This window comes from Oreochromis aureus, linkage group 10 (assembly GCF_013358895.1).
Source record: "Oreochromis aureus strain Israel breed Guangdong linkage group 10, ZZ_aureus, whole genome shotgun sequence".
Lineage (NCBI taxonomy): Eukaryota > Metazoa > Chordata > Actinopteri > Cichliformes > Cichlidae > Oreochromis > Oreochromis aureus.
In genome coordinates this window covers 33,937,895-33,953,773 of record NC_052951.1, presented here as the reverse complement: position 1 = coordinate 33,953,773, position 15,879 = coordinate 33,937,895, and the positions used below count along the sequence as shown (strand labels likewise).

General features: G+C 43.3%; 2 protein-coding genes and 1 long non-coding RNA gene across 3 annotated transcripts in view; 1 reads left to right on the top strand and 2 right to left on the bottom strand.

Moving 5' to 3' along the window:
• The window catches only part of LOC120442401, a 30,120-nt gene extending 27,643 nt beyond the window's left edge, over positions 1 to 2,477 (top strand). Inside the window, exons 3-4 of the long non-coding RNA XR_005614718.1 lie at positions 1,947 to 2,009; positions 2,091 to 2,477. This is a non-coding gene — a long non-coding RNA (uncharacterized LOC120442401). The remainder of the gene's footprint in view (positions 1 to 1,946; positions 2,010 to 2,090) is intronic.
• Positions 2,478 to 7,227: 4,750 nt separating this feature from the next.
• Positions 7,228 to 10,475, bottom strand: LOC116333498 (apoptosis-associated speck-like protein containing a CARD). Its single transcript, XM_039617963.1, has 4 exons — positions 10,202 to 10,475; positions 9,046 to 9,343; positions 8,113 to 8,160; positions 7,228 to 7,684 (listed from the first exon to the last, which is right to left on the bottom strand). The coding sequence occupies exons 2-4, from the start codon at positions 9,341 to 9,343 to the stop codon at positions 7,428 to 7,430; spliced, it is 603 nt and encodes a 200-aa protein (XP_039473897.1). The 5' UTR covers positions 10,202 to 10,475; the 3' UTR covers positions 7,228 to 7,427.
• A 364-nt stretch (positions 10,476 to 10,839) lies between these two features.
• Positions 10,840 to 14,161, bottom strand: LOC120442327 (apoptosis-associated speck-like protein containing a CARD). Its single transcript, XM_039618719.1, has 3 exons — positions 13,427 to 14,161; positions 13,123 to 13,222; positions 10,840 to 11,956 (listed from the first exon to the last, which is right to left on the bottom strand). Exons 2-3 carry the CDS (start codon positions 13,166 to 13,168, stop codon positions 11,685 to 11,687), a joined length of 318 nt encoding a protein of 105 aa, XP_039474653.1. The 5' UTR covers positions 13,169 to 13,222; positions 13,427 to 14,161; the 3' UTR covers positions 10,840 to 11,684.
• Between the last annotated feature and the right edge of the window lie 1,718 nt (positions 14,162 to 15,879).

Here is a 15,879-nt window from a genome sequence, read left to right as displayed (position 1 = left end):
ATTTGTAACTAAGTTACTTTTTCAAACAAAGTGCTGAACAGCTATTTGAAGAAAAAAGATAAATAAATAAAAACAATACAGAAAAAACAATACAATTTAAAAACTGATAAACCTCTTTAACTTAGCTTTAAAAACCTCCACAGAGCATGCCTGCCTAATATCTTGAGGGAGATTGTTCCACAAATATGAGGCACATAAAGAAAAAGCACGCTCACCAATAGTCTTTTTTCCATCTTTAGGAACTTTTAGAAGGCCAGTATCCTGAGATCGGAGAGCACGAGATGGAACATAGAGCTGCAAAAGGTCAGAGAGATATGAAGGCACCAAACCATTTAAAGCTTTGTAGGTGAGCAACAGGACCTTAAAATCTGCTCAAACCTGACAAGGCAACCAGTGAAGCGATTTCAGTACGGGGGTAATGTGCTCAAATTTCCTACTTTTGGCTAAAAAGCGAGCTGCTGCATTTTGCACCATCTGTAAACCTCTAAAACTTTTCTTTGGTAGCCCAGAAAGAAGAGCATTACAATAATCAATGCACAAAGACACAAATCCATGGACAAGAACCTCTGCAGTGCCCAGTGATAAAACTTGTCTGATTTTTAGCTATGTTCCTTAGGTGATAAAAGGCAGTCCTTGTTGTCTTTTTTACATGAGAGTCAAAGAAGAGCACCGTGTCAAACCACACACCCAAGTTCTTTACTTGAACCTGCTATTTATGACATAGTCATCAATTCTCAAAGTATAATTTTTTTGGGACAAGTACTTAAATTTTTGTGGTCCAGTGGCTGTGATGGAAATGATGGGGCGAGCCTTGACTTCTATGCTCATTGAATGCAACACGGATAAGATCTTGGAGCAGCTCACAGCTGTTGTGAGTACTCAGACTATGCTCTTTGAAACGCAAATTTGATAACATCTTGGAGAGGCTCACAGATTGAGAGTCCAGTGACGGACATTTAGATCAACTGTAAAATTTGACATGCAGTTGTTCGCACTAAAGGAAAACCACCATTATTTCATGCGGCTATATCGGTGTCTCAAGGCTGAAGCTGAACAACATGAGATTCTCTCCCTGATAACAGAACTGTGTTCAGACTCTTTGTCCTCGATTCCGTCTTTGATTGATTATCTCCAAGCCGAGGTCAGACGGCGGGTCCAACTCAGCGCCGTAGAATGTCAGCAGATGCGGATAGCTGTGTCTACATCGGCTCACTCTCCAACCTTACCCACCCCTGTTGCTTGCCATGTGTTTCTATGGTGTTAAGATGTGGAGACTTGTGTGCTTTCTGTGCCAAGGAGCTTTTTTTTGTTTTCTGTTCTCATACTGACCTCCCACCAGGAGCCCAGTATGAAAAGAGGTCTCTTTTTTTTCATACTCCACTTGCCCATTGTATTGTACATTTCATTGTTTTCTAAACTACTACCGATCACCAACCTGTCTTCCCCTGTGATGTCTTGTGCTATGTATGTATGGTCGGTGGGGGTCCAATTTCACTGTAGGTTGTAAAACTTTGCACGTGACAAATAAAGCTAGCTATCTATCTATTAAGAAGCAGCAAATTATCAGATAGCCAGCCTCTAACTGCAGATAGACAAGCTTCTAATTTAGACAAGTCAGCACAGTTTCCAGTGGTTAAAGGAACAGAAAGCTGCAGGTCAGCGTAACAATGAAAGGTTACATCAAAAGTGTCAGGATCTGGAGGTTTGACTGGAAAGTTCCATCAGGCACCTGAGTTCATGGTCTCCACCCCTGGCCGGAGCCATCAGCCCTCCTGCAGTCCTGCACACCTGAGGCTGATTCTGGGTAATCAAGTTGAGGATTTAAGCTCCACTGAGACTCTCCTTCACTGCCAGTTCGTCAACGACCTCATGTTGGTATTGGCTCTAAGGTTTTTTCATGCTCTTGCTACTTGTTTTGTCGTTTACTCTGAGTTCCTGTGCTATAGTTTTCCAGGACCTTCTTTGCCACTGCCTTCAACCCCAGCTCTCCTTGGATTATCCGAGTATCCGTAAGCATTATCAGTCATAACCACCTCTGCTTAATACCCTGCGCCTGCCGCCTTCTTATCCCCGTTCTCTTTTCTTCCCAGACGCACCCGCTCCATCCCCGTCGCAACCTGCTAATTCCCCGTTCACCCCACTGACCCACGGCCACACCATTAGCAACACTTTGCCACGAATTCCCCTGTTGACCTAATAAACAAACGCTGTAAAACGTATGAGCCATCTCTGTTATGGTTATCTGCGTTTGAGTCCAGTTTAGCTATCAGCCTCTGGCCATTGTGACAAAAAGAACGTAGAAGAAGACCAAGAGGCAGCAGATGCAGAGAAAACGGCAATGGGCCGAGAACAGAGCCCTGAGGGACCTCATGCCTCACTGCACAGGTCTCAGAGAGATCATTTTTCAAAATACCAGTCTGAGATCTCCCAGACAGGTAGGATCTCAGCCATGATATTAAATTTCCCGTAACTCTGTTAAAATGTTCTAGCCTATCCAATAAAATAAAGTGATCCACAGTGTCAAATGCAGCACTTAGATCTAGCAGTAATAAAACTGAAGTGTGATCACTGTCTGCATTTACCAATAGATCATTTACCACTTTGATTAAAGCTGTTTCTATGGAGTGGCTTGATCAAATTAAAATGTTATTTGTGAAGACATTCATGAAGTCATTACTACTTAATGTTAAAGGAATGGTTGGCTCAACAGAACTCTGAATTTTTGTCACTGAAGATGTTAACAGTGTAGGAGTTATATCCATAACTTAATTACAGCACTTTCAGAAAAACATCTGCTGTAATGAAACATATTCCCCACTGCTGTGTAATCCATTATTGTAAATGTCATTAAGAAATGATCAGACAAAAAGATGATTTTCAGAAATCAATATATCAGAACCAGATCCAGTGTGATTAAAGCAGTGACTGGGTTCTTTTACATTTTGAGAGAAGCAAATTGAGCCTAATAATAGATTAAATGTAGTGTTGAGGCTGTCAAGGCTTTTGAAAATCTGCCAGCAATGTTCCAACATCTGTATGGTGTTTGGTGATGTGGAGGGCTGTGCTATCTGGATGATGCAGTTGTGTATATAGTGACACTTGGGACCATCATGGACTTTACATTTGTTCCCTATTTGAATCAGTGTCTGCAGCCAGACTGAGCGTTTATTTGATAAAATGTCAGTTTGCTTGTACAACAGTGATGTACTTTGGGTTCGGGTCAGGTCCAGTCAGCATAAGTGAAGGTGATGGTCATAGAATAGTTCCCCATGCCAAGAACCAATGAGCTGATGTGATTTTTAGGTCAGATGTTACCATAGTTTCTGTCTGAAGCGTTCCTCCACTGCCACTCCCCTTACTGATCTGATGAAGGAACATGTGACATATGTGTGGTCTTCTCTGTGCTTTCCAGAGTATCAAGGGCCTTCTGTGTAACAAAGATCACGTCAGACCCTGGCTTTTCTTTGGACCTCATTTTGTTGTGTATGTGACTTCAGGGGTACCAGTTGCTACTTTTACTGACCACAATTCACTAACCTACTTGATTTATCTGAAATGTCCCCATCAAGCATTAATGAGGTGTTCTTTGATGTTGCAGTCATACTGTTTGGATATATGTCACATCAAGGGGCCCAAAAACACAGTAGCAGATGTGCCCCTGTAGAGCGAGGACCTTCATCTTTCTTTCCGGAAGCAGAGTACAAACAGGATCCTGCCGCTGAGGTTGAGGTGGTGTGTAAGCTTGTTATATTGGAGTCAATTTACCTCATCTACACTGTCTACTTCATCCTTAAATGTAGTGGATCCTGTTGGGATCCTAATTTTATAGGATGTGATGTGATGACCCCACCTTTTGGTTTCTGCACCTGTCAGGGTATCTTTGTCCTGTGTGTTGCTGGTGACTGTTAGGTGTGGTTAGGTCAGTGGTTCCCAAACTTTTTTTCCTGGGCCCTCCTTTGTCTTACAAGTAAAATGTTCACGCCCCCACCCCCACCGCACAAACACATCCTCCAACAACACACACCTATATTTTGTTTTCAAACTCCATTGCGGTTTATTTCACACCTCAAACATTTTTTTATTTATTTATTTTTTTTTAGACAGTAAATACTAAATATTAAACATTATTGTGCAGCACGTGAGATCGACAGCGCACAGTGTGCTTTGAGGTAGGAGCCAAAAAGGGTGTAGTTTGTGTGTGTGATCACCTGTGTGTACACCTGTGAGCATGAACGCGCTTGTTTTTAAAAGGTTCCTTCATGTAATGATCTGTTAGAGGGTGTGGGGGGCCACAGCCCCGTCCTCCAGGGCATGAAGCAGGTATGGAGGAGATCAAAACTCCAGACATCCAGAGGCCCCCAGAACACAAGAGACCAAGGAAGACCAACAGAGGGGCAGCCGCGTCACTATCCCAGAAAGAGCTGAGGAGAGTCCCAGATGAGGGGTCACTCAGCAGCCGCGGAGCAGAAGCCAGGGGGGGTTGCAGTGACGTGCCCGTGAGCTCCGCCGGCAGCCAGCTGTGCCTGAGTGGCCGAGCTCCAGGCCGTGAGGCCGAGGGCACCCCATCCCCAAAGTGGCCCGAGCGAGCCCCAGGCTCCAGGCCCCAATAAGCAGCCGCCAAGGAGTGAGCCGGTGTGTACCTGGGCGCCCACCCCCGGACACAGAGAACCACCAATGCACCGATGTCTGAGGGCGTCCGCCACCGGCAGGGGAAGTGGTGGGGGAGATGGGCCTCAAACCTTGGAGGGCCTGAGATGTCCCCAGAGAGGTGGCGTCTGATACCCAACCTGACATATAGACACAGACAAACAGGCACACACAGATACAAACATCTATTCCCACCCTCATGCTCTCATATACAATTGCTCAACACTCACCCAACGTGGAGACAGACATAGAGAGACACTGTACACACAATCACACTCCCCAAGCGTACTCTAAGCCCCGAGTCTAGGTACCCTTGCCCTGGAGGGGAAACTGCACCCAGACTCAGGTGGTGTAACCCTTTTCCCTGCGGTGGGAGAAGCAGACCGCCCGACTCCGCAGCAGCAGGGAGGCCCCATACACCAGACCCCAGTCGGACGGCCAACTCCTCCTCCTAGCCCCCGCTCCAGCAGGCCGCAGAGAACGGGGTGTAGGAAGACTCAAACCTCCCTCCACCCGCTCATATGTAGTGTTGATGTATGTGTGTTCTAAGGTGCATTTAAAACCCAGGAGGGCATGGAGCTACCTGCCAGAGCAGCAGGTAAGCGTATAGCCCTCCTGCTAGCCCTCAATGTCTACATGTATTTAAAATTGAGAGGTGGGCAGCGACGCCAGGGGTGAGGTGTACACCCTGATGGTAGTTTGGAATCCGTGTAGCGTGCCCACCCCCAAGATCCTATATGTATGTGTAATGAGAGTGTGAGTAATGTGAATGTCTAAGTTGTTGTGGGATAAAATTGAGGCAGAGGCAGCCAGAAGGGGACAGAGGGGGGGGGTCTCCTCTGCACCCTGGTGACACACCCCTACCCCAAGGCCCTGCATGTGTGGGTGATTGTGGTGGAGCGGGAAGAGGGAGGCCGCTGGAGATGGGGAGGGAAAGAAGGAGGGCAGTGACCCCTCCTGGGGCCAGCTCCCCGCTGACCCCAGTAGGCACCCCATGCTGTGCAACCCGCCAGGAAAGGGGGCCCAGGCCCATCCGGACCGGGGCCCAGTGCAGCAGCGCCGCCCGGCCCCACAGAGCCCGGGACAGTTCACCTGACCCCACCACAGAGAAAACTGCACCCACCCCATCATCCACTCATCTTCCAGACTACACAAGACAATAGACGCCCAGGCTGAGATCTTCCTCCACCTCTCCTGTATCTCCCCCTCCTGCAGAGTGAGTTCCTGAAGAGAGGAAAGCTCCTGCAAGATGTGACAACCTCCCCCACCAGTTGAAGAGCCCCCCAGGTGGCTCGATGCACCGGCGGCACCCTGCGCCAGGGCCGGGCCCCCATACACCCACCCGCCCACAACCTCGGCAACACACCAACCAGGACCCAAGCCCCTGAGGCCTCAAACATTTAGTAAACAATTAAGCAAATACAAGTAAACTGCAATAAATTACAGGCAGCGATAATGCGATGCACTACTAACTCTTTTACACTGCGTCCACACTTAAACGGGTATTTTTGAAAACGCAGCTGTTTCGTCAACACGTAAACGGCGTTTCGAATCACTGAAAACATTTTTTTTTAAACGACGTTTTTTGCGTTTACGTGTGGACGAGGAATACAGAGTTCGTCACGCAACGTCAAAGGTATGTGCCTCTTTTCACGTCACGCTGTGCGCCACGTTATTGTTTACATGGGATGAATTGCAGAATGGCAGATAGAGACACAATACTGTTAATCTGACTGTCTGCAGGTTTTACACACTTACATACACACACAGTTACTGTCCCTCCATTTAGAAAGGCAGAGAGGCAGTGTGAAAATCATTTTACTTGTAGTTGTTTTTTCCTGTGTAATAATATTCAACATTGCTGTCAATACATTTTTCAAAAATTGTCTCTCTGTGCAAAATGGGTTTAAAAACATAAACAGCTGTGGGATACTGTTTGTCCGTGATTTGAACCAAGGGAACAAATTACGGCAGGATCAGCCTGATATTATTTGTATCCCGCTGTAACTTTACTGCATAAAGAGCTAACATGTCCAAAATGTCAGGAGTAGTTAGTTATTACAAGAAGTGTTTGTGAACTAAAAATCAAGAATGTGGGATCCTGTTTGTCCGTGATTTGATTTGGAAACATATTCAGCTATGCTTCATCTCCTGCTTTGCGTTTGTGTGGGAGCCCCGTCAAAAACCTGTCAATGATGCTAGCAGTGTCCAAGCGTTCTTCTTTTTTTTCTTCATAACTCGCCCCCCTTGAAATGGCTCTGCGCCCCCCCTAGGGGGCAGGCCCCACACTTTGGGAACCTCTGGGTTAGGTCATTGGAGATTAGGAACAGCTGTAAAACACACTGTACCCGCTTCAAGAGACCTTTTGTTTCACTCACCACACACACAGACACACCAACACCACTGACGTACTGCCTGACATTTCTCATAATTTTTACTTCGGTAAAAGTAAAAAAGTCTTATTTGGTTCTGTTAATTTCAAATAAAATGTTTGTGTTTAAGGTGCATTACCTCATTACACACCATGAGCCAGTCATTACAGATGACTGGCTCATGAAAAACTGTCTGGTAACTTCCTGGTTGAGTAGAAGTTTGTGTTTATTGGAAGAAACTTGTTTTCTGTGACCAAAGAAAGGTAAGCGCTGACATGCTGGTGTGTGATTTGCCACACAAATTTTAATGAATTTAATCCCAACATAAGGTGGCAAAGATGTACATTAGATGCACAAATATAAAAATGTTTCATCTTATGTTCAAACTGTTAAAAACACAAAGTTCTTTCAGCTGAGGTCTTTAATGAGCATCTTCTGATGTTTCTTGAGGATTTGGTAGAAAGCTTCTTTGGAGGCATCGCCAGCTTTCAGAGGGCTGCTGAAGAGCTCCCTCATCTTCGCCTGAGAGGTTGGCAGAGCTCTGATTTTATCATAAGCTTCTTGTTGGATGATTTCTTCTTGTAGGAGGTCGTCCAGAATCGGTTCGATGTTGCTCACTCTCTGGATCAGCTCGACTCGGTGTTCATCCACAAAGTGTTTTTGCCCTGAGTGAAAAATGACAGCGACTGATTGGAGTCTTGCTGCATTGCTCTTATATCAAAATGCAAGAATACATTTTTATTTCAAAACACAAATTACTGAAGTTTGTTAAAGAAAAATCCAGAAATATTGATGTCATTGTTTGGGTTCTCTGGTAATGAGACCAGAGGATTGTTATATGAGTGGCCTGCCTGTGTTTTACTGATTTTATCCTTTGTTCCTTTTTCCATCGTCATTACTGTCTGTGGTTGATCAGTGATTCATTTGTGCTGTATTATTCGCCTCCCAGGAGTTTTAATTAAAGTTCTTTATTTTTCACCTGATCATCGTCTCATTGGTGTCTGCAGTTTGAACTTCATGAACGTGACAAACGCTGTGATGCTTTTCTTTGTTTCTAATCAAACACATTTACTGAGGACAGCTGTGTGCCTACCATCAGTCAGAGCTCTGACACCAGTTGCTCCTGTTGATGGTCCCGGTGCTGTAAAAACAAAAAACAAATGAGCAACAACAAAAACACAGGTAAACAGACTCAAGTTCTCTCCTTTGTTTGTTCCACCCACTCCTGCTCTACCTGAAGGAACTCCAACAAATGTGAGGTTTTACATCCTGGTCTTACATGCTGCCTGCAGAATCTAATTTAAAGGTTTGTCAGCTGAATAAATGTTGTACCAGACATTTCTTAGCATATCTGATTTCAGAGCATGTCAAAGTATATTTAGTGTCATTTTCATTATAATCAAAGTTCAATATTTTTGAAAGGAAAACATTTCCCTACATTTGCTGTTGTTTATGACTGAGTTCACCAGTGCTTTATTATCCCTGTGTGTGTGTAGTCTGCATGTGCTCACTCCTTCTCAGCTTCATCTTCCTTAAATTCTAAAATCTGCTCCTGGTTTGTGGAATTATACTTTCTTGTTGCTTCCTCAGGGTGGAACTGATGACTCTATATTTGTAGCCTGCCTGTCAGTCTCACTGTTATCTGCAGGTCAGTCTTCAGCAACATGATGAGAGCTGTGAATTTGGACACACTTTCAGACAGAGTACCAGTTTTCTCCACAAAGTAAACATGAAACCCTCCCAGTGGTCCCTGGTTTAATCTGGGAACATGTGATGTGTATCTGGCACTTTCATAAAACATTTTTTGACTGTTCAAGAAATGTGGAATTACAATAAAATGAATAAACATGAATAATTAAAACCTTAGATTCTCATTTTAACATGAAGAAAGAAAAAAAGACCTAAACATCAAACATCTGTAAAAACCTCTTTATTATCACCTGAACTGACCATTAAAGCTTCTGCTTTCACTCACAGACCATCTGTAGAAACTTCACATAAACATCAGGTCACAGTATGAACTCACCTCTTCTCTCATCGTCCTGTTTCTTCTTCAGTCTTTCCACAAAGGGGCGCAGTCGGTCCTGCACTGCAGCGTCCCTCCGAGGTATTCGATCCATTATTTCATGGATTTTATGGACAGATGCTTCCACTCCGTAGCGCTCAATGATTACTTCGGGCATCTCTTCTCTGGACTTGGTGGTCTTTACATATTTGGGGATATCCGATAGAAAAAACATCATCTTATTGTACTGTGGCACATCGAGCTCTTCGAGGATCTCGAACAGAGCTGTTTTCCACTCTTCCTCTGAAATCGTTGACATCTGGCACACAGACAGAAACGCTCTGTTACATCAGCTCCATAAACCCAACACAATGTGCAGTTTTCACTGCATCTCACATTCATCAGAGAAGTTTTCATTTCTACTTTCAGCCTTGTTTTAACATTTATTGAAACGCAGTTTAAAGGCCCCGCCCTCTGAGAGCTGTCATGTAAACACAGAGTGATCTGTGTGTTCTGTTTCCAGCTGTGAGAAATCAACTCAGCAGATCAGAATCACAAACAACAACATTTACACAGACTCTATAGTCACTGTTTCCAAGCACTTTGTAACCTGTCCAATAATGTGAGCCTTTCTATTCTACATGAGGCCGGGTGTTGTGCACCAGGAGGACCCCGTCTGTCAGAGTGCCAGTGGTCAACTGTTCAGTTCTGTTATTGTCTGTCTACATGGTGTTGGGCCGTGAGCACAGACCTACTGTTTCTGATTGTCTGCTCACAGACGTTCACACCACTGACCTGCTGCAGGTCATTTTGTAGCTCCGACACTGCTCATCCTGTTCCTCTTTGCACTAAGGAGCAGCTACATACTACATACACTGTATACAGATTTTTGCAGAGGTCGTTAGTTCATGGTCTGCTGAAATAAAGCTTCCCTGAAACAAACATCTTCCTGATGCTGCCTGAGGACAGAGCTGCTGGAGAAGCTGTTTCAATCTCCAGAGTCCTGTTGTCCTAATGACACGCACTTACAGGAAACAGAAACCATAACAGGCGATAATCTGCTCTCACATTTCTTTGTTCAAACCACAAGATCACCAATAGTTTATGAATGTAAAATTCTTAACTTTAATACATTTATTTTGTAACTTTCAGGGAAAAGCATTTAAATGATACTCACTCCTGCTGGTTTTCAGCTGCAGCTTAGTTTCTTTATGAGTTTCAGAGCAGCCAGTAGTTCGAGGAAGGCGGGAAAGCTGCTCAGTATCATATTTCACTATTCAGGGTCTGTGTGGTGTCAGCGTGCAGGTCGAACATAACAACTTACCTTTCATCTCATTTGCTTGCCACACACACACACACACACACACACACACACACACACACAGATTTTTAGCACTGACTGTTTGTTCAGAGTTAAATCTTTATCCTCCTAACAGGCAGTTTCAGAATCAGAGGTCCCGTCCACCCCCACTCTCATAAATAATGGTTTGGTCCAGCGCGGCCCTCCAACTGTACAGCACACTTCCTGTCTTCTCTTAAAGTAACACACATAAATAAGCAGAGCTAAAGCTGAGTTATTACGGTTTACACATGTGAGGATTTGGTTCAACTTTATTTATATAACTCCAAATCACAACAACAGGTGTCTCCAGGTGCTTCATACTGTAAGGTGAGGTGGACACTGGGAGATAAGACTTACATCACAGTCCTCCAACACACACCATACACAGGAATCGTATTAACTACAGGTTGAATACACAGTTCAAAGTCAGCTTTATTGTCAAAGACCATCTGTACAGTCATAGACAGGAATCTGAAGTTGCAATGCTCCCACAGCACTCAGTGTACAATGAACAACTTAAAGATGAAAATAAAATAAAAGTCTTATGTTCAATACAATACAATCTTACATAAACAGCAGAGTCCAACAGTGTTTGTGGGCAAGAGTTCATGTGCATGTGGAGGTGGGGCAGTCAGTGAAAGGCCGATGGTGGAGGTTCAGAGTTTGTATGTTTGGGGGGTTCAGAGGTGGATGCAGGTCTGGAGTTTGTGTGTGTGAGAGCAGGGAGTGAATTCAGCATCCCGACTGATGGATGAAGTTGTCTCTCAGTCTGCGGCCCCGAGGCTCTTCAGTCTCCTTCCTGATGGCAGCAAACTGAAGAAGCTGCTGGACGGATGAGTGGAGTCACCTGTAATGCAGAGAGCTGAGGCGGGTGGAGTAGGTGTTCTGGAGGGAGGGAGGGGAAGTACCCACGATCCTCATTATAACTTTTTCTGGCAGGACCCAGTGCAGGAGCCAGACCACACAGTGATGCAGCTGGTGAGGATGCTCTCAACGGTGCCTCTGCAGAAGGCACAAAAATGTGAAAAAAAAAAAAAATCAGCTGCTAGCCTGCTCCGGATGCCTCCACGCTTACCCCTCTTCTGTTTCCTCTTGCACCACCTGAGACGTTTCCACTGTGGGCGAGATCTGGGAGCGGGGGTCGCTGGTAGATGCCTCCGGAGCACTCCGCAGTTCCTCAGTTAGCGGACCCTTCTGTGTGGTGCTCTGATGTTGGCTGCACCCTGTGTGAGGAAGCTATTCTGGGGACAGGTGCAGTGTTGATGCAGTCTAACAGCCACGGGGTTGATAGACCTGTAAGTTACAAACATCAGCTCAGTTACTCTGTGATCATAAAGGAGACCCTGGCCTCAATGAGCATCTTCTCATGTTTCTTGAGGATTTGGTAGAAGGCTTCTTTGGAGGCATCGCCAGCTTTCAGAGGGCCGCTGTAGAGCTTCCTCATCTTCTCCTGAGAGGTCTGCAGAGCTCTGGTTTTATCATAAGCTTCTTGTTGGATGATTTTTCCTTTTAGGTCATCCAGAATCGGTTCGATGTTGCTCACTCTGTGGATCAGCTCGGCTTCATGTGCATCCACAAAGTGGTTTTGCCCTGAGGGAAAAATGACAGAATTGGAGTCTTGCTGCATTGCTTTTATTTCAAAATGCAAGAACAAAGTTTATTTCAAAACATAAATCACAGAAATTTGTTAAATCAAACTAAAATCCAGAAAGTGACCAATCACATCGTTCTCTTGAGCTCCGCCCTTCAAACAGTCAAACTGCTGCAGGATTCATGTTTAAGATCTGAATGAATCTCCTGCACAGCTCACCAAACTCCTCTCTGAGCATGTCATGCTGTTTAGTCCTGTGTGTGCAGGTTCTTCAATTTATGTGAGAGAAATGTAATTGTGCGAGTTGCCGTGAACGCCTGAAAAATATTTTCCAGAGATTATTTCATGTGTGATTTATGACATTAGTGTGACACCATAAGCTTCCCTGCTTGCTTCTAAATTTATTGTTTAGCTCCTCGTGTGACTTTCTGTATTATTGCTTCTATCCTTTGTTTTCTCTGTTTGATTGTCTGTCAGTGATTCATCTGTCCTGTATTACTCCTCTCTCAGGTGTCTGTGTTCAGTCTCACTCAGGTCATCGTCTCATTGGTGTCTGCAGTTTGAACTTCATGAACGTGACAAACGCTGTGATGCTTTTCTGTGTTTCTAATCAAACACATTTACTGAGGACAGCTGTGTGCCTACCATCAGTCAGAGCTCTGACACCAGTTGCTCCAGTTGATGGTCCCAGTGTTGTAAAAAATATATGAAAATTCCAATCTTGTAACAAATGTACTGAAAAGTGGTAAAATGTCTGATATAACACAGGTTCTCTGGTTTTCTTTAAATTTGCCCTCAGTTTGCTTTCACCACAGTAGAAGACGACTCCACTGAGTTCTGTTCTACCTGAAGAACACCAACATATATGAGGTTATGAGTGACATTCCTCTAAAAACTTCTCGGCTGTAATTTTCTATAACGTGACCGATTTTGGATGGTTGAAGGAAAGAAATTGAAATATGGATGTTTGATATCATTGTTTGATGAGCTGCCTTCAGAATTTAATGTCAACGTCTGCGAGCTGAATTTCTTAGCTTATAGCATTCAAGTGTACGGTCAAAAGTATGGTTTTGAAAGTTAAACATTTATGATCACATGATGCATCTTTGCTTATGGCAAGTGATCAGGGCCTTAATCCAGGAAGCAGGTTTAGCTATGAGTTTACCTGAGATGGTCCAGGTTTTCTGATCCAGACGGAGGGCTAACGTCATTCATTCATAACTTCATGAAGCTTCTTTTTCAGTTATAGTAGAAAGAAAAATGCTCTATAAAATAGAGATTATTAACAAAATAAATAGCCATAAACTGTAGCAGAAATAGTTACTTAATGAAAAACTGAGCTAAGCGTAGAGCTACGTAGAGGCTGTTGCTGTAACTAATAGCAGATGTCTGTTGGTAAACTATGTCTCATCTGCTTCTCCAGATTTTTCTCTTTAAAACTCAGAGCTGCTGATATCAAAGTTAATCACCTCAGAGCTTATGGTGAACGTGACCCTGGTGGCTGATCCCATCAACACCAGATCATCCTGTCTGGGTTTGTCCTTTGTCCATGCTTCAGTTTACTTCCCTCCTTTGTTTTGGGGTTTTTCCTACTTTTGGTAATCCATGATTGACTTCACCTGTGCCTGAGTACCATCATGTCATCTCCCTCTGGTTTATTCTTATTCTATTTAGTAGTTGGATATTTTGCTCTGTGCAGCATTTTTTTAAGTTTTGGTTACATTTGCTCCTCATAACCCACCTGTCAGTCTAAGCGACATCATACAGCTGTAAAAACATTTTTTTTAATGTTTACCACATCCACACTTCTGAAAAACTACTGTTATAACAAACAAACAAACAGATAAAGTCTTATAAGAATTAATTGTTTATCCTCGTTTTGGTTGTCTTGGTTTTGATCAATTTGCTGCTTGACTGTTTTTGACTGTGTAACTTTGCAGGAAGAATTTAGGCAATTTATTTTTTCTGACCAAGCTCACTTTTCTTGTTTCTTTACCTGCAAATAAACAAATCTGACCAATCAGACCCGTGCATTTGTGATACAGCTTCAACTCCTGGATTAAATCAGGAAACTCTCCCTGCTGCTGCCTTCTCCTGAGAATCAGATGAGCCCAGGATCTGTGGCTTCCTTTTATTTTTCAGATGCGACATGTTTGCATCTGAAAAATTTCTAATTTTGTGTCATTTTTTCAAACACGGTTGGTGTGTAATGCAACTTTACATGCAGAGTCTTACCTTCCACATGACCGGATGTTGGATGGTCATCTGGAATTAAAAGAAAATCAAAATATAGAATCCTGATTTTTAGGTTTAGTATATTTGGTTTCAGAGCATTCAGGTAAGCACATACTGCACATCAGAACTGCTCTGATCCTCTTCATTTTGTGCTTATGTCACATAAAATGTAATTTAACTCAGTTTTATTCGGTAATGCATTTTACAACATAAAATTACATTTCATATAGTCTGGTGATATTGTCTAAGAACCACTGACCTGTTCGAATTTCACACCTCCAAACAGATTTATCATCACCTGAGTAAGTGTGTCAAGTATGAGTTCGCTGTCTGGATTCCTGATGAACATGTCATTGAAGTTTTGGCTGCCACATCTGAGGGTTAACTCCTGGTCACACACACACGCACTCACACACACACACACACACACGCGCGCTCACACACACACACAGTAAATGTTAGTGGCATCCTTTTTTCTGTCTCATGCTTACAGCCATCGAGTTACCTTTTTTCTTTAAAAAAACATTTAATGTCTAATGCAACATTTCAGACAGCCTGAAAAATATCACCAGCTGTTTACATAAAATCTATCCTGCTTATTCTTTTTAGATTTGTATTAATCAAACAGTGACTCAGCAAATGATGTGATGCTGAAACTCTTATTATTTTATATTATGAAATATCTTTCAATACTGGAAAGTAAGCAAAGGATGAGTAAAGTGACTGTACAGAAAAGCTGTCACTAGCCTTTATTACATTATCCAGTTTAACTTTACTTTGACAAAGTACAACTAAAGTGATTTCTACGTCTCCTTTATTATGCTGTGGACAGAATCAGACCTGAGCCATCACATTAGAAATAAACAGCAGGACTAAGAGTGCATAGATATGTTAAGTGATTTATATTAATACATAGGTTGTCGTTTCTGTACATGCTATATAGATAAATATTAAATGAATTATTAAACAGATAAGTGATTTACAGCATTAATTTATTTGTATTGAGTCACTAAAATTCACCGAAGGGCCATAAAAACATCTCCAATAAACTCAACCCTTACTGAAGGCATTGTCACAGCTGCCTCTACATTTGTCCCACAAATGTGTCAAATTAAAATCATAAATATTAAATATGAGTCCAGATGAATTGTCTCCTGTGGAGTAGGTGAGGTGCAAAAGAAGAATCACTGACCCGGCACAGAGTTCGTCTCTAACCTGCAGCTTAGCGATGCTCGTTTCCATCTGGTCCTGGAGTAAGACGAACCAGCTTGGTTTGCTTGTCCACTGTTACCACCACTGCTCCCAGCTGCAGGCGATCTGCTTCTGCTGGGCAGACTCAGTGGAAAACACTTGAAGTGATGCAGTCAGACACTCGACTGATCTCATTTCACTCCTTCTACAGAAGGTTGAAGCTAAACTTATTCTAGGTTGAATATTTCTCTGACGGCTTCACCCTCTAGTTTTGCTCCTTTACTGTTTGTCCCACAGTCTGACAGCAGCTCTGAGTTGTTTTACGTTATAACTGCACGTTTGTATTTTGATTATTGTCTTTTTTAGTTTTTACTTCCTGACTAATCTCAAAACAACCAAAGGCGGAAGCTGAGGAAGCTTAACACACAGCAATACTGAGATAAAGAATGGTAATGATATTTCATAGTGATGGTGGAAAAGCCACGGTGGGCCGGCA

Coding starts and splice junctions, on each gene's coding strand:
- LOC116333498 (XM_039617963.1), bottom strand. CDS start 9,343: ATGTCAACGATTTCAGAGGAAGAGTGGAAAACAGCTCTGTTCGAGATC. Junction 8,161..9,045: donor ACAGGACGATGAGAGAAGAG/GTGAGTTCATAC, acceptor TTGTTTTTACAG/CACCGGGACCATCAACAGGA. Junction 7,685..8,112: donor TGTCAGAGCTCTGACTGATG/GTAGGCACACAG, acceptor TTTTTCACTCAG/GGCAAAAACACTTTGTGGAT.
- LOC120442327 (XM_039618719.1), bottom strand. CDS start 13,168: ATGACGTTAGCCCTCCGTCTGGATCAGAAAACCTGGACCATCTCAG. Junction 11,957..13,122: donor GAAAACCTGGACCATCTCAG/GTAAACTCATAG, acceptor TTTTTCCCTCAG/GGCAAAACCACTTTGTGGAT.